The sequence below is a fragment of the Coturnix japonica genome, chromosome 12 (assembly GCF_054131305.1).
Source record: "Coturnix japonica strain WE chromosome 12, WE-NBRP24, whole genome shotgun sequence".
Classification (NCBI taxonomy): domain Eukaryota; kingdom Metazoa; phylum Chordata; class Aves; order Galliformes; family Phasianidae; genus Coturnix; species Coturnix japonica.
Genome location: NC_140674.1, coordinates 9490035 through 9511264, shown reverse-complemented (window position 1 = coordinate 9511264; position 21230 = coordinate 9490035). Strand labels below are relative to the sequence as shown.

At 36.6% G+C, this 21230-nt stretch overlaps 2 protein-coding genes across 19 annotated transcripts in view; one reads left to right on the top strand and one right to left on the bottom strand.

Moving 5' to 3' along the window:
- The window catches only part of SPHKAP (SPHK1 interactor, AKAP domain containing), a 61385-nt gene extending 58462 nt beyond the window's left edge, over positions 1-2923 (top strand). For all 13 annotated transcript variants that reach the window (XM_015871398.3, XM_032446697.2, XM_015871399.3 and 10 more), the window contains one exon: positions 732-2923. In XM_015871398.3, coding sequence (XP_015726884.2) covers positions 732-875 — 144 coding nt within the window. In that variant the 3' untranslated portion in view covers positions 876-2923. The remainder of the gene's footprint in view (positions 1-731) is intronic.
- On the bottom strand, positions 90-20900 carry DAW1 (dynein assembly factor with WD repeats 1). 6 transcript variants are annotated; one of them, XM_085512907.1, is made up of 14 exons: positions 20832-20900; positions 20644-20716; positions 18351-18495; positions 15026-15084; positions 14267-14389; positions 12599-12698; positions 12217-12324; positions 11117-11223; positions 8905-9007; positions 7418-7532; positions 6595-6671; positions 5349-5511; positions 4616-4676; positions 90-1100 (listed from the first exon to the last, which is right to left on the bottom strand). In XM_085512907.1, exons 1-13 carry the CDS (start codon positions 20869-20871, stop codon positions 4642-4644), a joined length of 1248 nt encoding a protein of 415 aa, XP_085369033.1. In that variant the 5' UTR covers positions 20872-20900; the 3' UTR covers positions 90-1100; positions 4616-4641. The 6 variants fall into 6 exon arrangements, with proteins under 6 accessions (XP_085369033.1, XP_032302589.2, XP_015726892.2 ...); XM_032446698.2 differs by lacking the exon at positions 90-1100 and adding an exon at positions 3227-3506; XM_015871406.3 differs by lacking the exon at positions 90-1100 and adding an exon at positions 3995-4475.
- Between the last annotated feature and the right edge of the window lie 330 nt (positions 20901-21230).

Sequence of the window (21230 nt, the reverse complement as noted above, 5' to 3'; positions counted from 1 at the left end):
GATTTTTGCTTATATGCTAGAGGAAAAATCAGACCAGATGCATGACACAGTATAGCCCGTTATTAAGAACAACGTGGACAAAATTCAGAATTCTTTACAGCTGCTTAAGAGTATATATTTAACGTGGTTTAGAGGCAAAGGAAGCAAAATACAAATGCATATCCTTATGGCGATTCAGCCGCAAGCATAACAAAAGATTTCACGTGACAGAAGCTTACCCAGAAATCCTTCTCACCAGTAATGCGTGAATATTAAGAATTTGGGTGAATGTGAAACTTAAATATAACTCAGAATATAACTAATGTAATGCAGGATTGTTTTTCTCTATAAAATGGATAATCATGATTTCATTTTCACAGTGAAATGCTGATAACAAGGAAACTTGCGATTCTTTAGCAAGCTTACTTACACTGCTCTCCATTTCATTGAAGGAAAAAAAAAAAGAAAAAAGAAAAAAAAAAGGAAGTAATTGCTTAGAGGAGCTAATTGAGAAAACTTCATGAAATCTGATCAGTCTCTGGGAGCTGTAGAATTTCAGAAATGAAGTTCTCAGTGTGCTACAAATAAGAAGAGCCCTTATGTTACCATGCATCCACTCTGTGATACAGCAGTGCAGTTATAAAGATTGCCTCGCAGCAGTTTGCATGCATTTGTTTAACACCTCAGCAAAATATCAGTCAAATGCTAAGCATTTGTGTTGCTGTTTTTGTTTGGTTTCTCCTTCAATTTAGTTTTTAGATGTTGTGCAGCTAGTTCAACGGAAGGCCTGGAAAGTGGGTGACATCTTTCATGCTGTGGTGCAGTACTGCAAGCTCAGTGAGGAGAGCAAAGAGAAGACACCAAGCCTGTTCGACTGGCTTCTTGAACTGGGCTAGGAACATTCGCCTGCTCCACTTCTTTGTTTTAATCCAGCTTAAGTAAGCAGTGGTTCGTGTAACACTCTGATTTCCAAACATCAACAAATAAAATGAGCAAAGACATGTACAGAAACAGCACCTGTCTGTTCCACAACTGCACGGAGCAGAGTTGAAACCAAGGTGTATTTTTTCCTTCTGTATCCTGAGGGACGCTTGACATATTGTGCTGTAGGATGTACTGTGCTAGAAAAAAAGGTGGATTTTTTAGCTTTCTGAATTAATGGACTTAATTTACTTAATGAATTAAGTAAAACTGAATTGAATTTCTACTATGTTCCATTTCCATCAATTTGATTAAATCAATCAGCTGAAACAGGATGGTATACTAAGGTTCAGTTTTAAAACAATACAAATGTTTGTACAGTTTTAGCTTTTAGAACCTGAGTGTGTTCCAGGATGCACAGAGAAAACCATACCCTTCAATAAATAAAATGTTTTAAAAGAAGCCTCAGTCCTCTGAGAGGTAAAAACTTGTGAACATATCAGATCTTTGAAGTCACAAAAACAGAACAAAAAGCTGCTGAAAACACATCTAACTTTCTTTCCACGTGACCATTTCAGCCCTATAGCTGGTCCCCATTTCTGTTGTCTTCTTCTCAAGGAAATACAAATCTGGACTCTCAATTATTACCCTTAAAAAGCCTCCTTTCTTTACACTCGCAGGCAGTGCAGTTCAGTACAGCTGTGCTTGGTATATCCCCAAGTACAGCTCTGTGAGTCAGAGTAATGGGTTCCTAAAGCCCTGTCCCCACCAGGTGACCTCGGGCAAGTCAGTTCACCTCTGTGCCTCAGTGTCCCTATCCAGTAAGAGGGAGCAGTGATACAGAATGTGATATGTGAAGTGTTCCTGTTTAAAGCACTAGGTAATGTGCTGTGTGTCGGTTGGAACGGTGAAAAGAAACACTGAGTTTAATCAAGTAAATTGTTAATAAGGCAAAGAAGGATATAGCAGAAAAGAGTGCTGTCTTGAAATAAAAATCTTAATTTTTGTAATTTTCAAGAAGTCAAAACAATTGCTACAATCTGAGCACATGCTTGTTTGTTTTGGATACTTGTTGGACTATGTATGATAGTCCCCATTATGGTAATATTTATATAACTGTTTGATAAGATATACTATGGTATCTTCTCACTGAGATGATGTTAGGTATCATGCACTCAGTGATACTCTCTTGATTCTGCCAAAGAGATTGGTCTTGAATTTAAAGGTAAACATAACTTATCACATCAAAGCTCTTCTGTGATTTGTTTCTTTGAAAACCTTTATATTTTGCTTCTCCCTACTTAAATAGCATAATAGAAAGCCTGCCTGCCTTTCCAAATCAAATATTTAAGAGATATTTTATTTTCCATACAATAGTATATGCTTCTATAATATTTTTGGGAGGTGGGGTGAAAAGAAGAAAACTATCCTTTTGCACTAAATATTTTTGAAGATTTTGAAGTAGTTTTAAGTAATTTATGAAAAAAGAGCCATATTATTCTCAATTTTATCTTTAAAACCATTGCTAAATTTGCATGATTTCATCGCTCATTTGTTAAGAAATGCAGACTGTCAGTGAAACCTATTACAGAACATTAAAGAACATCTACATGTCTGCAATATGTGAAATCACTGGAGGTCTCTTTACTGTCAATATAAAGGTCAGTTTGTTGCATCCACTCAACCTAACTGCGGTACTGGGCCCGTTCCTGGGAACTGCTGAACATCCACAGCTGGCACTAACACAAGTGGTAACACTGAATGCTCAGCATTTCCAAGGCTGAAAGTTAGTAACAAGCACCAGGCATTGTAAAGTGCTTTGATTGAGCCAATAAATGGGAAAGTGTATTTATTTTTAAGCCAGGTTAGTTGTCAGTATATAAATTTTTGCTGTGGTAGAATAAATGTTTACTTATCCTACAAAGCACAAATATCATGACTGAGTTGTAAGTGCGATGCGGTTTTCTCTGTACAGTAGTTCTCAATGTTGCAATTTGTTGGGAAATAAATTTATGTTCTAACATTTGTTGTCTTTGCCTTTCTAAAAATATTTGACCAATTCAGTTATTGCCGTGTCATCCCTGTATCTTCACACAGCAGTACTTCTGAATGAAAAATCTCATCCCTGGACATTACAGAACAAGTCAGAGCAACAGGCTTGGCCACATCCCACTATTCATCCAGGGGACGCAATATTTATTATTTCGATCACTGTTACACATTCAGTGTAAAGAATTAACCCCAGAGTAGCTGACATTCTCAATCCCTATTATTGCTTACTCTGGCCTGCTTTCAATATCCGCTAAAATTAACGAGAGAGCACTGCTAATGTTTGTAATTTATTAAATCTACTTTAAGTCAAGGTGCAGAAAGCATTCACATAATGGTGTACTACAGGATACTGTTTAAGTTTTTATGAATCAGCACACTTCTCAGCAGTGCTGTGAATCATAATATGTGAAAGCATCTCGCATTCGAGCAAGAAGCCTGGATAACGTAGCGTGAAAAGCACTCCTATTCACTCAGCGAGTCTAGAAACAGAAATAAAGCCCAGGTGGCCTCCCAGTCCAGTGCTCAGCCCATAAAACCTCAGCCCAGTCACAGTTCTGTGGTAAGAAAAATTAAAAAAAAAAAAAAAAAATTAAATAAAATAAATAAGACCTGGAAGTCAAATGCTACTACAGATGTTTGATTCAGTGAGAATCCAGCATAGTATAAGAAAAAAAACTAGACAGAGCACAACCTGAAAGATTAAGCAAAAATCTACTTCCAAATAATGTTTATGTTCAGAAAACACTTCACAGCTCGTGCCATGAACATTAGCTCCAAATATTTGATGTGCAGTGTTTCTTCACACTGTCTGTATTCAGAGTCATCACTCAAACTACCTGTTGTTATACTGCATGTAAGAATGGAGGAGGAGCAAAAACAAGTTGAAAGATGTGGGCAAAGGGTATGAATAGCAGTTTAACTATTGAAGGCATGCAATAGTTAATAGCAGCACAGTTCACAAACAGTCGCTAATTTTTTTTCCTGGAAATATCAAGCAGGACATTATATTAAAAGTAAAAAACATAAAATAATCACCCAGCACTTTAACTCAATATTTTAATGCAAAAAAGTAAACAAAGAGTACTCAAGGTAGGTAGCTAACAACACAACTTCCACTCCTGAGAGTACAGTAGTGCTGTTTGTTTTCTTGTTTGTTTGTTTTTATTTAAAAGGCTACAAGGAAACAATAACACACAGAAACATGGGCATCCTACTGGATTCAGTCATTCACAGTTCCTCTCAGGTAACAGAGACTATGGAGCCAGACTCTTATCAGTGGCATTGTGTGAAAAGGCAACAGGCATGAAACAGGCACAGAGAAAGCACTCCATTTAAGCATGAATGAAAAATAGATCAAAGTAGGCTGCCCAGAGAAACTGCTGAATCTCCATCCTTGGCGACAGCCAAAATCCACTGTTGTGTTCCTGGGCAGCACACTGAGCTCACACTGCTCTGAGCAGGACTAGTGGACTAGACAATCTCCAGAGGGCTCTTCCAAATTCGACTGTTCTGTGAATCTGTAGCTACAAGGTGTCAACAAGTCAAACCTACCCAAATTCAAGTAACTTGGCTACTCAAGCAGAGCAGAAACAAACGTCTAAAAATAAAGCATATCTGAAAGAGTGAGTTTATTGACTACAAAACTCAGGATGTAAGCACATACCACACTGGATCTTTCCTTTTCTTCAGTCAGTGCCATACTCTACAGGTGTTATCCTTGCTCCCTAGTAATAAACACATTTTGAGGAAATTGTTTAGCTGTATTGCACAACATACTCAATTTTGTTAACAACTCAATTGACCAGCTACCTGGAAAACAGAGAAACCAGAAGGACAACATTTTTCTGTTTATGATAGCAGAATCTTCAGCAGTTTTTTTTCCACTGAGATCATCCTGCATATGGATATCTGGGGGTTCAGTTCAAAGGTCCAAACAATCACAAACCCTGCTCACATTTTCCCCACACAGGGACTTTTTGTCTAAGTAACTGGAACCTGAACAGGCTGCGTTGCTGTGTAACCAGAAGGTATGCTCTCATTAAAAAAGCTTTGTATTCTTCCTCATCCAGAACTCTCTCATAGCAATGAAGTACAAGAGCATGACTTAGACACTGCTCTGTGGCTACTGCTTGCCAACAGATGGTGACATCATGCATTGGTACAATATTTTCCACATCCATATTCATTTAAGCGTCAGTTTCAAAGTAAATTATAGCTTTTTTTTTTTTTTTTTTTGACTGTTTTTAAGCCATTGTTGGCAACCTACACTTGGGCGTGGCCCCACAACACTTGGCAAGCTCCATGGTGGTTTTTGGTTTTTTTTTTAGCATAACAAGATTAAAAACATGTTTCAAAACAAAGGAAAGAAAAAAGATAATTTGGGATACATTAGTTACCTGTAATGATTATATTGCCTCCGTAATTGAAAGCACAGGAGAATATCTCATCAGTGTGGCCCTCTAATATCTGAAGGCAGTGTCCAGTAGCAGCATCCCAGAGTCGAGCTGTCTTATCAGAGCTGGCTGTTAGAATACGATTGCCTTTAGGGTTGAAGCATATCTTTAAAAACAAAAAAAAATAAATAAAAAAAATCAAAAAAAAAACCAAACCAGAAAATAATTATATTACTTAGCATGTTAACATGCCTAGAAAAGGAAGTGTATCTAGAGATTAGAAAATGAAAACAGAAGCCAGCATATAATGTAGTCGGTTTATCTGCTAAAATTAGCATCACCACTGGCAGAATTATGTTATAAATATTGCTGCAGTTGTAATAATTTAAACATTATCAATATTCCAATGTAAAATATATGCATTTTTTGTGGAGATCTATTTTGAACAACGTATGTTTCTGTAATGTCCAAACTCCTACAGAAGGCAACATATTTTTCAGTATGTTTTTATATTTTGTTAAAGATTCATTCCCTAAATTGCATGCATTTCCAGATAATCAGATTTATACATATTTTTAGGAACTAACCAGACAATATCAGGTTTATTATATAATGCATTATTGCTTAATTATTAAGGGCAAAATACCTGTTCCCCTAAAATCAGATTTCCAGGTAATAACCATCCCAAGTGATCAAAGCTACACAGAACATCTGCAGAAACAGATTAACTTTTCAGCATGCTCCCAGATCAGCAGATTCTCACTTGCAGTGAAGAAATCACACCAGCCCTGAGGACCCTGATGGATTCCCTCTCTAACCCTCACAGCACAAACACAGCATATTTGCATGAAAGCTAGAGAAAGCAATCCATTTGAAAGAATAATGAAGACTTGCAAGTTCTACAGGTCTTTCAGTGAAGTTCACGAGTAAACTCAAGACCAAGTGACTTTTGAAATGGCCTTTGAGCTTCCAAGTGTCTTAGGCACCATGTATGTTCCCACACACTTTGGGTTCCATTCCATATATCAGATGTGCAAAGAAATAAAAGCAGTAAAGAGCAGGAGGTCTGGTGGAAGCAAGGGATAAGGGTGAAGCTAAAGATCTCAGAAGGCACCAGCTGTAAGAGTTCACCAAGATACTCAAATGCTTGCACTCATTCTTTAACAGTATTTCTGTGTCGTGGAATAAGTGCTGGCTTGGATGTTACGCATAATTAAATAAGAAAAGGTACAGATCATATACAACTTACCTTTGAAATCTCACCTTCATGCCCTTCTAGTTTTGCAATGCACTTTTTTGTTTCTGCATTGTAGACTCTTCCTGATCCTGTTGTAGTAGATTAGGAGCCATTTGTTATTGTTCTGATTATTTATTTAAATAAGAACACAGTAGTAAGACCAGAAGGGCCACATCCTCAGATTTTATTTCAAAGGAAATACACAACAATCTTAACACAGTGTCTTTCAAAGATAGTGTTTGTGAAAATGGAGTATAGTCTGGCTGGAAAAGGCTGACTTCTTAATGGTTGCTGTTGTCAAACTACTAAAATATTAACATCCACATCAAGTATGGACCACCAAAGTCTAATTTCAGAATGTGCATGTACATCACATTCAGAAAGCTTTCATTTTATTTCAGATAAAGATTCTAGCTAATGAACTATTAATTATTTTTAATAAGCTACTGATTGCATTTCAGAAAACTTTTCATATTGTCTTAAGCATTAATTTAGCAACTACAACAGATGAGATCCTAATGGTGCTCCCCATCATCTGGTAACCTGTTCTTAGAAGTGCAAAGTGAAAATAATGTGTAAAGAGAATGTGGCATTATCATTATGTGAGGCTGAATACAGAAAATTATTTATGGTGATTCCTAGAAAAATTAAAAGTAAGTGTGCTGAACAGTGAACGTTTTTTGGGGAGAATTTCCAGAGTTTAAGCAAAGCTTTCTATAATGCAACAAACATAATCTGATCTATAGTTCCAAGTCGTAATACTCTGCTTTGATCAAGCAAAAACAAAGCAAAAGGACAGATGTATTTTCATAGCAGTTTCTGTCACTTCACTTACCATCAGCAGAGGCAGTTGCAATACGCTGGCCAGCATAATCAAAGCAGACATCCATTATTTCATCACTGTGACCTGTTAAGGTTGCTATATGTGTGCCAGTCATAGCATTCCACAGCTGCATAGGCAAATAAAGGCTATTTTATTTGCTTATTTTGACTAATATACTTGATAGATAGCTAGTTGGTCAATTAAGTGACATGTATAAGTACTTTCTGAGGCCTGAATGAACATATTCACATGAATTCCTGATGTAAATCAATGAAGACTCATGACTTTATCAGCTTAATGAAGTACTATGTATTTTGTATTTCAATGCATTGATTTCAAAGAACCTTAAAAAATACGTCATTATTTAATTGGACCTCACTGAAATGAATAACTCAGAAGCACAGAGGTTTTGCATTCAGTTACAAGTTCTTTAAGGAATTTAATGTATTAGTTTAAAATTATACTATTTAATTTAGAAAATACAGAGTTTTATGTATCAGTAAGGCAGTGTGAAAGCTTCCATAAAAAAAATAATAATAAGCAGAAAAGGATTCAAGAAATACAGCAAACATGACACAAGACCCCAAAATGGGAGAAAAAACAATTGTCTACCTAAACTGTTACAACATGCTCATGCTACTTAAAGAAAGCGAAGAGCATGAAGAGCAGGGGGCTTTTTTTTCCCCCCAAAAAAACATGTGCATTTTGAATTCTTGTGGCTGGGGAGGTGACTGCTCCACACTTATAAACATCTCTTTGTATGATACTCCAATAATTTATCCTGAGGAATGTCCTTCATAGTGTCCAGCTATTACACGTGGCACAGTGGGCTCAGAGCTCAGAAGAAAGTCAGACATTTGATTCCTACATACTCTGAGTCACTTCTGAAGAGCTGGATTTTGGAAATGTTACAGCTGTGACTGTTTTACAGCAAGTAAAATGAGGATGCTATAAACTTGGGTGTTTGTTTTTAGATGTTGGCACAGTACATTTGTCAAACTTCTGAACACTTCCTAATCAGTATTATTTCAACTGTACGCAGATGAGAAACAGACAATCTCTCACCACTGAAACATAATCTTTTTGCAGTTTAACTCTAACAATCACAGGCATTCATTAGAAGTAATCGAAATGAAAAACTTGCTCCTAATGACCCACCAGAAGTCACATGTGATGCTTGTGACAAAAGCATTATGCGACAAAAAAATAAAAAGAGTAAGCTTCAAGGACATGAACTACAAAATAGTCCTTTTGCACACTAAAAATATAAATAAGTCAAAATAGCCAAAGTTTGCTATTTAGTTTAGCCTTACTGGGTGAAATTATAAACTACACTGTTATTAACTTACAGCAGAGTGTTTTAAATAGTCTACAGTGGTTTTGTGAACAAAAACAGGGATTCACCATTTCTATATAAAAACAAACAAATTATTCAATGTGTTATAATGCATAGAAGAGCTTATGTACTTGGGTGTTCAGTGCATCCCCAAGTTTCTTACCATGCATGTTTTGTCCATGGATCCAGTGACAATAAGAGAACAGTCCCAGTTGAACTGAGCACTGCTAATTTCTCCTCGATGGCCTATTAAAACATGCAACATCCTGGAGAAAAAAAAAAAAAACAAAAAAACAAGAATTTATATATTTTGTGCATATTTTGATGGATCCATATAAGTTATAACCAAGCTTACAAGGTGTTATAGGTAAGGTCTCAAATCTTCGGTATTTTAGCCATCAAGGCAATCAAATGGAGTAATGCAGCTCATTTAGTATCCCAGTACTACATCAGTTCCATTTTTTTTCCTCATTGAAACAAAGAGGCAGTAAGGAATTAAGTGAAAGAGGCCTCCCTGCTGTTTCAAAACTACTTTAATGACTGTATTGCCAGTGAAATGTGATGACTTTTCAGTGCCAGAGATGAATTTATTCTATTCATCTAGATACAAAGCACACACATCAAGTTTTTCCACATTACTCTCCCAATATTCTACTGGAATGAATTGCAAACAGTGTATTTTCAAAACTCCAAATGACTAACTACTGAGTCTAAATCTTTAACACAATCCACTGAAGTTCCATTCAATGGAACTTAATCAGGTAATAACGTGAGCTTTTACCAAGTAACAGGCAGATGACACCAAACTGAAATTTGATTTCTAAACCTCATTAATCCTAAACTTCTTGTTGCACAAGGACTGACAATACTAGTTCCATGAAATTCTTCAAAGAGCTTTAGCTGAAGAGGGGTACAGTCAGCCATTATTGCTTACTATGAGTTAATGAACCCTATAAAGCAATGAATCCCAAAAATGATTAATTGATGTACATATTAAAGGATTAGTAAATTAGGGTTTTATCATAATGCTAATAACATCATACCATTAATAGAAAATAGCTTCAACTAATGGATAAACTAATGACTAGAAAAACAACTAATGAGTTTAAATAACTGAAATCTTCACATGCAAAATGAAACAGTAATAGATTGATAAATATGCTAAATGAACAGGTCATAAAGCAAATCTCCTGAGCAACTGAATTCTCTACTTGTTTGACAACAAAAACTCGATTATACTCATGTTGTTTTATTGAAGGACTCTTTTTAAAAATTTTTTTAAAATCTTTTTAAAAGCCTGTATTGTACAGACCTTTGTACGGCAAAACCAAAAATCAGAGATCAGCAAAATTCAGGACTTTGTAAATGCGTTATTTGGCCAGCAAAACTACTGTTACCATAATGGCTAATAGCCAAAATACTTAATCACAAAAAGGTTTGGAACAACTTTGATTTCCAAATCTTGAAAAGACAATCCATGGCTTAAGTGTATATCTCCAGTGAATAAGCAGAATAAATAGCACAGAACCTATGATCTATCAGATTTTGCATTAAGAAGAACCCAGAAAACAGACTAGAAATACCAAGTAAAATATTCAATTTAAATAAAAATGCATAAGAGTTTTCTCCAAGATACCACCATACACACACTTTCCTTTTATTTACTAATTTCAGACATATTTCCCTTGTATTCACAAAGAAAACACCAAAATATTATACCTCTAAAAACATAATATTTATCTTCATAAATTACCTCATCAATTATCAGGCCAATCATTTTATTATTCTGCTTACAATGAGTTTTCAGTTGAAAAAATAGGAGGATTTATCAGGATAGCACAAGAAGCTCATATTTAGCCATTTAATTATTATTTGTCGGCATTACAATCAAGACATTTTGTTCTCTACAGTGAGTGGGATCAAATTTTCTTCATAACTATATACTGACATGCAGGAGTGTGAGGAGGAAAGTGGACCATCTGTTATTTAAAGTTAATGTGGCTAAGACAAATTTTCCATGAAATACCGTAACTTTTAACAGTCCGTTCATCTAGAAATTCTAGACACCTACAAAACCACAAGTATTCACACTGATGAATTATTTTGCTGTATGGAGCATCCACCAGGAACAAACCTATGATCTACCCATTGAGTCTGCCTTCTCGGTGCTCATGTATCTAAACCTGTTGCAAAAATAAGAGAGTAGTTCTTTCTAGAAGAACATAGGGAACTGGGTAAAAAAAATGAAAAGATCAAGTAATACTTACTCTAAAAAAGGCAAAAACACACAGTCTGTAATTTGTATCTCAACATTTTCTCTCGCATTTATCATTTTACATTGGATATTTTAATGAAATTTATTAGTACTTTAGTACCTGCCGGTGACAACATCCCACACTCCTACTGTGCAGTCAAAGGAGCCGGTGATAATTCTGTCTCCAGTGGTGTTAAAAGACAATGCAACAATTTCTGCTGAGTGCCCCTAAAAGAATGTAAAAAAGGGAGTTTGGGAATGCAAATACCGTTTTTCTATTAACTGAGTTCAACATGTAATTTTTTTCAGCACCACAGTTCTTCACCACTTCAAAATATTATTTACTGTCTTGCCCAATATATCACAGTTTTAACATAAAGATCTACTGGACTGTGAAAGAGTCAATAACCCAACACCTGAAAAAAAAAGAATCAGGCACACTGCTTAAGCAGAGAGCAATTGCTGGTGGTAGATGAGAAACCAGAGAAATGATTAATATTTTCCATATTTGATTTAAGGAGAATCACATTTGTTCACCAATGCATAATGAAATCAGATGATTCATTTACAGTAAACTACAGTACGGCCTGTCTCTGGTCTCAGTGGAGAGGCTTGGGAAAATGAGCACAAGTGTATTTATACACTTGTACATTCACATTACCTATTACTAAGGATTTATTCAAGAAAAATTGGAAACCATGCCAGCCAATAAGAACAAGTAGAATCCTATCAAGCCACATGAAGCAAAAAAGAAATCATCATCTACTGGTAACTGAATAGTTTTCCTCTGCTTGTAGAGAGAAAATACATCACGATGTACAGGTAATTGGATACCTTTCTCCTGCTGATGTTTACAGGAAGATAATCTCTGCAGATGCAGCCTCTGACATTGATTTTTTTCTTAAAGTTATTTTATGTTAATTCAGAGGAGGTGATCAATTACAGTATAGCATCATTTTAATGAGCAGTGGAAGGCATTCTATCCTATAACAATAATGTCACTGAAATGAGAATATCTGTCTTTTGATAAATAGGACTCCTTACAAAACACCATATTCTTATCATTCTCTTTGAGTTTTCCTAATGTTTTTTAAACATGGTCACTATGGGACTACTTGGTAACAAGTTCCCTGGAAGTTTTGAAACTGTAGCAATATTGTGTAAGACAGAAAACTAAGAAAGCAGGAACAATTTTAAAAACCATAAAGAATGAAAACATACTCTTAAAGTAAATACTATTTCTCCTTTCTCTATATCCCATAATTTGGCAGTGGTATCCATGCTTCCAGTTGCCACCAACGTGCTTTGGAGATTAAACGACAAGCATACCTATAGCAAGAAACATTGAAGAGAAAAAAAAGTGGGAAAAAGGCAAGCAGATAATTTACTACATTTTCTCAAAAGAAAGTCACAGTATTTCTAAACAGGAAAAACATCTGAACTAATTTAATAGTTAATGACTTACAGAAAAATTACAAGACTCTTCTGACAGTTCAATTGGAGCTCAACAAATCCTTACTCCAAATCTACTGGACTCACAGAGACACAGAACCCAAAGACATGTATGGAAACCAAGGAATAAGAAATATCCTTCCACACTCACTATTTCTGCAGAATGTCCTCTGAAAGTATGATAACAGATTCCTGTTTCAGTACTCCACAGTTTGCAGGTTTTATCAAAAGATCCAGTGGCAATCTTGTCACTAAATGAAAAAGCACTGTTTTTATTTAGAAGAAAAATATCTGACTTCAGAGACTCACAGTAGAATTCACAGCAACAACATCTGGTCTTCAAGGCATAAAAGTATATTTTTTCAAACTCTTGCATAAGCTTTAATTTACCAATAGTTTCTATTCATTAAATAGCAACTGCTCTTGTACAGATTTGCAAAGCAGAAAGTGGCAGCTGGGATCTTCTCTGCCTCTGCTCATGTAAACATAATGAAGGGCAACTGCCACCACTTCAGCCAGCAGCCATTCCTTCTGTTCAGCTCAACATGAGACAGAGGTGAATCTGGAGTTCCTTGCAAGAAGCTGCACAAAAGGCTTTATGATCTTGCACACATTCTGCCATACTATAAGATCCTAGAGCAGGATTTCATAAAGAGAAGTTTCATTAAGGAGAAAAATAACAGCTAACTTATAAGTAACACTAGCAATGAAGTTACTGGCTGCAATTCCAGAAGTATTTAATAGCTACCTCATTCCATCTAAGAGGGTTTGTTTTTGCACTGTTAGAATCTGCTTTTTATAAGTAGAAAAAGGGGTAAGCTCTGCTCCCACTTAAGTTAGTGAAAGAGCTGTGAGTAATTGCAGCTAAAATTGCACTGAAGTGAGGTGCCAAAAAAACATGTAGCAAGGGAGATGGTATTGAAGCTTAAGAAAAAAAAAAAAAGTTGTTACTTTAATTGAAATATTAATTTAAATGTAGCTCAAGGATTCCCTCAGGATATATCACTTCTATGTTAAGATCTGATTTTTGAACAGGTTTTTGTCATACATCAGTTCACGTGAACTGTAGAAAACAATTTGAAGAATTACTCTTTTATATTTAAAAATAATAATAATAATAATCAGAATATAAAGACATTGACAATGAATTCAGCGTTCAATACAGTCTTTTCATTCAAAAGGAAATGATGTTCCAAATAGTTTTTAACATTAATTCCTAATGCTAACTTAGTACAGTTTAACAGGTAAATAGGATATTTGACAGTGAAAGTAGTTATGGTGATTCAGTGTAAAAACAGGAAATAATTTGTCTCGTTTTGAAAAGAAGCAAAATTCTTTACTTATACAGAACCTCCCTAATGCAGAAAATGACAACAAAACGTCAGTAAATAAAGTAACTCCCTTCATCTAACAGGTGACAATTCTGAGCTAAGGCAAACAGGAACTGTAGAAATGCATGTGCACATTTGACATCCATAGAGCGACACCCTGTGGATTTTATAAAAATTACCAATCTCTGGCACATTGATATCATGTCTTAAATCATAATGAATGCTTTATATGCATGCAGTACAAAAAAAGTGGAGGTATCCAGTTTTGTTAAAATTCTGTTTTCCTTAATTGAAGTAACAAAAGCTTTGAATTCCTAAAATACGCTTGAAGCAGAATGTGCTTAAATGTATCTCAGATACAAACGACATACAGTGTCATCCTATGGTGATTAGCTGCAGTTGAACTTTTCCAGCTTAGAGTTGGAACCGTCTGAGACAGTCTATTTTATACTAGCAATTATGATTTATCTTAGAGAAAATGTATTTACCCATAGGGATTATTAAAAGCTATCGCATACACAACATTTTTGTGTCCCTCTAGTGTATGCAGCTCTTCTCCTGATGCAGTATCCCATACTTTGCAGGTTCTGTCGTAGCTTCCTGTGATAAAGCTAAAACAAAGAGAGATGTATTGACTGTGAATACCATACCATTCCTGTACTCACCCAAATAAGTAACTTCCATACACTTACATTATCTTGATATCAGACTCTGAATCTCTTCATTCTTTCCAAAACACTGATTAATGACCACAGAGGCTCTTTTTCTTTCTTTCTAATATTTAAAAAACCCACTTGTTTAAAATCTTTAGTATATTTCAATTAAAGCACAAGTTGTTGCTTTCCAATTTTCAAAACACAAATGAAAAACCAATAGCAATAGGCTCTCAGTGAAATCAGTCATGATAGAACTCCATAACAGTGAAAGTCCAAAACGAGTTTAAGCCAATGACTTTCTGAGCTTTTAGTGATACTTGCTCTGCTGCCATAAAAGTCCTTTTTTTGTGAAATACAGCAATCATCAATAAACTGTTTTATTGGAAAAAGACATAACCAAATCTCACCCACTCTATTTTGGCATCTCCCATTGGTTCTTCAATGGAAGATGAAAATCTAAACCCCCAATCACACCTGAAGTTGTTTATAAAAAAGCAAAAATATGTGAGTGCTGATTTTCACTTGCAATTTAATTTACACATACAAGACTTCAATTAAGTATTGCATGTTCAGAATTTGAAAAGAACTTACCGGGAACCAGATTTGTTGAATGCTACGTTTGTCAGTGGCAATATATGTGCCCTAAGTACCTGAAATAGAAGGGGAAGAGTGCAAGATTAAAATATATCAAATGCCTTCTAAAAGCAAATAAAAAAATTAAATTCCTCAAAAACATGCAATAGTTCAGTATTTTCTCCTCCTCCTGCCAGATTGGCAATTACATCTGCAATATATCAACCCCTGACCAAAACAAAAAAAAACCTCCATGACTCAGCAGATTACTGCTGCAGATATTACATGGTATTGATTTCAGATTCTTATTTCACTTGAATGAACTGCCTTTTCCCAGTGTTTACTTCTCCTCTGCTTTCCCTGAGACCAGTGAAATGGCCCTAGGCTGTATCTGAAAGGCCAAAAAAAAAAAAAAAGCCTGGTGACATTATTGATGGAAAAAAAAATATGACAATTAAGCCTTAGCTAGTAAAACAACAGAACCAGATGAACTGAGTATTTTTAAATGTGTGCATCATATATAGGATGCTTTCGGCTATTACATGATTTTGTTTGTAAAAACAGGAAGAACAAAAACAGACTGCAGCTCTATCTTATTAGGTCATGACAAAAAAGCATATAGAACTGTAACAAAGTTACTTATCCAAACAAAATTCAAAGAAGGGACTTAAAATAAATTTCTGCCTCCTTGGTTTAGGTTACAGAGTCTACGTTGTTTCAAAGACCCTTTAATCAGACAACTACATGTGCTTTGTATAAATTACCTTGTACCTACAGTAACAGACAAAAGTCTACTAAGCATATATAAAAATTGAGTCAGGTAAAAGTCAGTGCATCACAATACTTTGAAAATGACAACAAAGGAACGTTTGACTGACCTAACTAATGACTAACATGCAGCATTTGGTTTACATTTGAACAACTTAAGCTTATTACAAGCCTAAATCTGAAGAGTAATAGTATAATAACACAGGAAATCAGCATCTGCTGACAGTGAAGGAGTGTCAAAAATACAGCAGTGGTCCACTAGGTCTTCTCTGCAGCATCACGAATGAAGAAGAAATTATTTATGAGCACTGCTACTTAATTGGCAAAGGAAGGTCAAAGATGTTCAAGTCAGAAGAGTAGGAACTGATGGAAGGGAAACAACAGTGACCAGGTAAAGGAGAGAGAGAGGAACAGAAAAGGTAGACTTATGATTAATTTCAGATCACAGAATTAATGCTATTCTTTCAGCTTCCAGTGCTGTAGTAGCTTCAGTCACAGAACACCAAGCCTGCAAGAACTGCTTGTGCAAATGATATAATAACCAAACCCTCTGGCAGTATTAAAAACATACCTCAGTTCTGCAAGTTACAGCAGACTGTTGCAGCAGTCCCTAAGATACATGCCTATCAGTATGGCATGCCATTGCTACCCAGCAGATTCAAATCTGAGAGCTTGTTACAATGGCTTGCTTCTCTGTGGGGTTCCTAACACAACACTGTCACCACAATTACTGGAAACAGCAAAAGGATGGGTTTACATCAGTGCCTATCTGCTCTCTTAAGATTATGTTCTCGTGAAACAGGAAAAAAATATTTATTTCCAGACAATGGAAACACTGAACATTGTTTTGGGGAAAAATAATAAATAGAAAGTCTCGCTCAACCTGATCTCCTGTATCAGTATTTCAGAATAGTTTGAAACTTGCATTTCATATACATGCACGTAAAAGTATGTACTTCTAGTTACTTGAGAGAAAGAATTAAGCCAGGACTGATTGGATTTCCCTGCTTGGAGTATTTCCAAATTGATCAAACATGGTGCTACCCACAACAAACAAGTACACTATTTACTCTGAAATTTGGATGTGCAATTGAGAATTGGTCAGTCTCTGCGACGAGCAAAAAAATTTAAAAGACTGTGAAAATTAAGTCATTATTAGCACAGCTGAGGGCATGCCTTAAAGCACAAGGAAGACTTTTTAAATTTAAGATTACATGTTATACATACAAAGCTCTGTTTTCAAGGTTAAATGTACAGATCTTTTGTATTATTCACTCAGATGTGAACTTCTGGTCAGGAGAACTGAAATTATAATATATGATACATATACAGCAGCATTGCAAGTTCTCCCTTCTGTCTCTTATGTTTAGGGTAACAAGCAATACTGACCAGCAATTTTTAACAGCCAGACAATGCCATCTGCTGACACAATAAAGACAGAACACTTAATTATTTCTGATTGCAACATGCAGCCTCTGGAAGTAATTTTATATTACTTCGCACAGTTAAATACAGTTACTTTTACTGTCTTCTGACAGACTAAATCCTGGATTTGAAGACCCGAAAGGTCTCTCTAATCTCTCTAAAGCTCTTAAAAAGCTTCCCTATTTAAAATAAATCTACAAAATGCTGTCTGTAAGCTGAAGATCAAAACACCAGTATTCAAATCTTTACAACCTAAAAAGAAATCCATTTAGCACAAAACAGCATGAATACAGCAACGATGATTCCCTTACTCAAAGAAAAGAAATGTGAATGGGGAGTAACGTAAAAGATGCAAATTCCTTAAGCAATGTTTTGATGGGCCTCAGGCCCAATGCAGACGTGATGTTTGGAAGGCTTAGCGTATAATTCCCCTAAAATTTTCTCCTAGAAATGATCTGCTGAATAAATTATTGTTTTTAAGATCAACAATATTGAATACATGACTAACATTACATTTTCCATTAGCTTTCCAAGTACAAAAGATCAAACAACTCTTTTATTATCATTATTTCATGTGTTATTCCAGTCCTATAGACATGATTCACTGAATAAAGCTCGTATGAACCCTAACCTTCTAACCTGCTACTTTAACCAGTTTGTTGGCTCATCTCTTGGCTGGCAGAAAGTAATGACATCTGTTAGACATAACCGTATGTACCTGAATGCTTAAAATTAATCCACAAAATGAAGAACAGGAACACAATTCTATACAAATCTTCAGGGGCTTTCCCAGCAGCTAATCATCTGGATTCTACTTACTGGCTTTGTTTAAACATAACTATGGGTGTTGCTTGTCACAGAGTCCCTTGAAAAGGAAGGTAATTACTTGTCTCACACTCTCATACATAAGACTGTGTAAATAGTGAGTTGGAATAGTTGTACCTGTGGCCTTCTGGGGGAATTCCTGGCAGGCACAACCAGGACAGATTCAGTCTCTCTAAACAGTAGAGAGGTGACCAAAAAAACCACAAGAAATTAGTCATAAAATCCAAATTTTTGCTCACAGGTACAACCTACAGCTGTGAAAACATAATCACATTTCAATTGAAACCCTCAAAATCTCCAGTGTCATTTTAAAGATGTTTCTAACCTTAAAAAGATAGAATTTGTGGTCCTCTTGTTCCCCTAGTTTCTCTTGCAGTCTTTGTATTAAACGTATGACATGTTCCTTGCAAGAAGCTGTGATGAGAGGTTCTTCTTTTTGAATTTCTTCTACTAAGGCAATGACATCTGTGCTAGTTATGAAGAAACAGAAAAGCACGTTTCATTTCCCAGTAATAATTATAAATACAAGTATAGTATTTCTTCCAGAGAAGCTAAAACAAAGAATTAAACAATACACATTTATTTCACTGTGTAATGGCTTATAGAAATATGAATTAATCCTTGATTTCTTTACCTCTGTATAGTTGGAACAATACAAGTATAGCTGTAAATAGATAGCCAGAGGATACCTAAGGAAAAGACTCACCAACACTGAGGCCTTCAGTCAAGATAGGTTCTTGCCAATGCTGAAGCCACAAGAACTTCACAAAGGAGCAATCTCCAGAAAGAGATACTACCTTAGTGGTGGTCAGCCCTTAAATGGGATCTAGTAGAGGTGGAGTCAAACTCCACTCCTTCCAGGAGCACAGCTAAATTACCTTCACCTGTGCTCCTGCATATGACTCATCACTTGCCTTAGATGGTTAATCAGAGGTTCAGGCTGTAATCAACAGTTTCCCTTACAGCCTCTATCCCTCTTTAGTAAAGCATTTCATCAAGATTTAATGTTTAAACATTTTAGCTTGGTAAGAGGGTCAGACATGGGAGGCGTGCATCCAGAGCTGACAGTTTGGGAATACATACTTAACATGAAGTGGAGTTTCATAAATTCCCAGTGAATTACCCACGAAGTAGCAATGTTGGAAGCCAGCAAAAAAAGTTCTATGAAAAACTCCACTGGATATGACATGGAAGCCCATGAATTATCCCATAACATTCAGCTGTACAAATACTTGATGTGGGTGAATGAAAGAGGCAGCCTTCCCTCAGTAGTGTCAACTGAGAGGACAATGGTCATACACAAAACAAAACCAAACAGAGCAGGAAATTCAGTGTTCATCCAACTCCCTCTCCCCCAAGGACAAACAAACAAAAGACAGTAACCTTTTTTTGACATGGTGGTACTCAAACAACAGGACAAGTTTCCTATAGATGTAGAGGAGTCTCTGCCTATGGGGATGTTCAAAATCCAACTGCAGAGAGTCACGTTCAACCTGCTCTAGTTGCCTGTACTTTTTATATTCCAGATTTAAGGTCCAAATCAACCTAAACAATGCTCTGATCCTGTGACGTACTACATTCTGTAACTGACTGCACAGCATGGTCAGTCATGCTGGTGCATGAGTTATACGTAGCAGTATTAAAGCAATTTCAGTGCAAAAACTTCTTAAGTCAACATTATCAGTGCAACAAACATCTTATTCCTCACAGGGAAGACATCAGAGTTTCTGACTGGCGCCTTCCAACTGCCCAAAAGCCAGAGCTACATGTTATCAAAGACTGTCCCTTCCACAGTAAGCCTCATTTCCTTCCTCCGTGAAGTGACCTCTGTCTTTTATCTTACTTAAGGATATCCTATTAAACTTATATCTAAACTTATGCTCTACATTTTTTATTCTTCAGTGTGGCCTATCCTTCACCTTTATGTACATCACGGTCCTGAAACTTCTTTCATCACTTGCAGAAGATTAGACCACCAGATTCTTTGAATCTTTGGATTCAAAGAACCCAAGAGCAATTAGGATCCTACCAAAAGAAACAGAAAATTTCCATTCCCACTGCTTTCAATACAAGACTCTTACTTTCTCCACACAAACACAAGAGGGCAAATTACCTGTCTTACACTACTTTGCCTATGGTTGTTATGAGGATTAATGAACCAACAGGAGAGCTCTGAACTGACATCCCATTGGTTCCAGTGATTTCAATAGAGATCATGTAAAGCACTGTATGGGGAACCGAGTCAGAATAACCTTTTGAAAACATTCTGAAGTCATATTACAAGACCAAACTGTTGCTCACTGCAGCACTACAAAGTGAGGCACTGTAAAACTCATTGTCTCTGATGATTTGTAAAGGCATCTTGATAACTATCATTCTCTGAGAAATACAAGAGGCTCCAACTTTGAACGGTAACACAAAGCAGGATGGAATGCAAGATTTTCTATTTGAAGTGCTAGGAAAATGATTTGACTGTGCATTTTCTTGTCTGCGCGTGTGTTTTAAGTGAAAAAAAAAAGACATTGTTGGCTTCAATTATGTTCAGTGCAGTCAAACAGAGTTATACGCGAATGGCTATCGAACGGCAAACAGCTCCGCTTTCTGAAACAAGTACTTACTGAGGACTAAGATCAAGTAGATCTATAGATCTGGTCTTCAGCTCACTATCTTCTACATATTCCAGGATAATTCCTTATTAAGAAAAACAAATAAATAAATAAATAAATGATAAGCGTGTCTTAATTAGACGACGTGGATTCCACAACTCACACAACCACCTCCCACCCCACGAGCCCCGGCCCCGCACCCGGTGGGAAGTATCGCAGCAGCAGCCGCTTCGGCCCCATCGCCGCCGCCTGCGGATCGATGCCACGGCAACGGCCAAACACAGCCTGCGCGCATGCACCGCCGGCTGCCACCCCCCGGCCGGTGCTGGGTACCGCTGCGTGCCGAGCGGGAGGCTTCGGGTCGGTTTGCTGCTGTCTGCACGCTCAGATATCCATGGTCGCCCCCCAGGCCTGCACGAGGCCCGGCAGGCTACGTGCAACAAGTTAAACAGCAAACTAGTTCTCATTGCATGGGTCTTGTAGCACGTTGCAATGATGGGGCCACCTGGAGGTTCATGTACGTGACTTCTGCAGTGCAGTCGTGGGTCTCCCCGCAGGCTGGCTTTGAAGGCAGCCCTTTGGTCTTGGGAAGGCAGGAA

Bases quoted from the DNA above. Each gene is read 5' to 3' on its own strand.
- DAW1 (XM_085512907.1), bottom strand. From the start codon at position 20,871: ATGGGGCCGAAGCGGCTGCTGCTGCGATACTTCCCACCGG. The intron at 14,390-15,025 runs GTAAGTTCTTTT...TCTTTGTTTTAG, and splicing joins TTCAACAAATCTGGTTCCCG to CTTTATCACAGGAAGCTACG. The intron at 6,672-7,417 runs GTAAGTGAAGTG...CTACTACAACAG, and splicing joins TGCAACTGCCTCTGCTGATG to GATCAGGAAGAGTCTACAAT.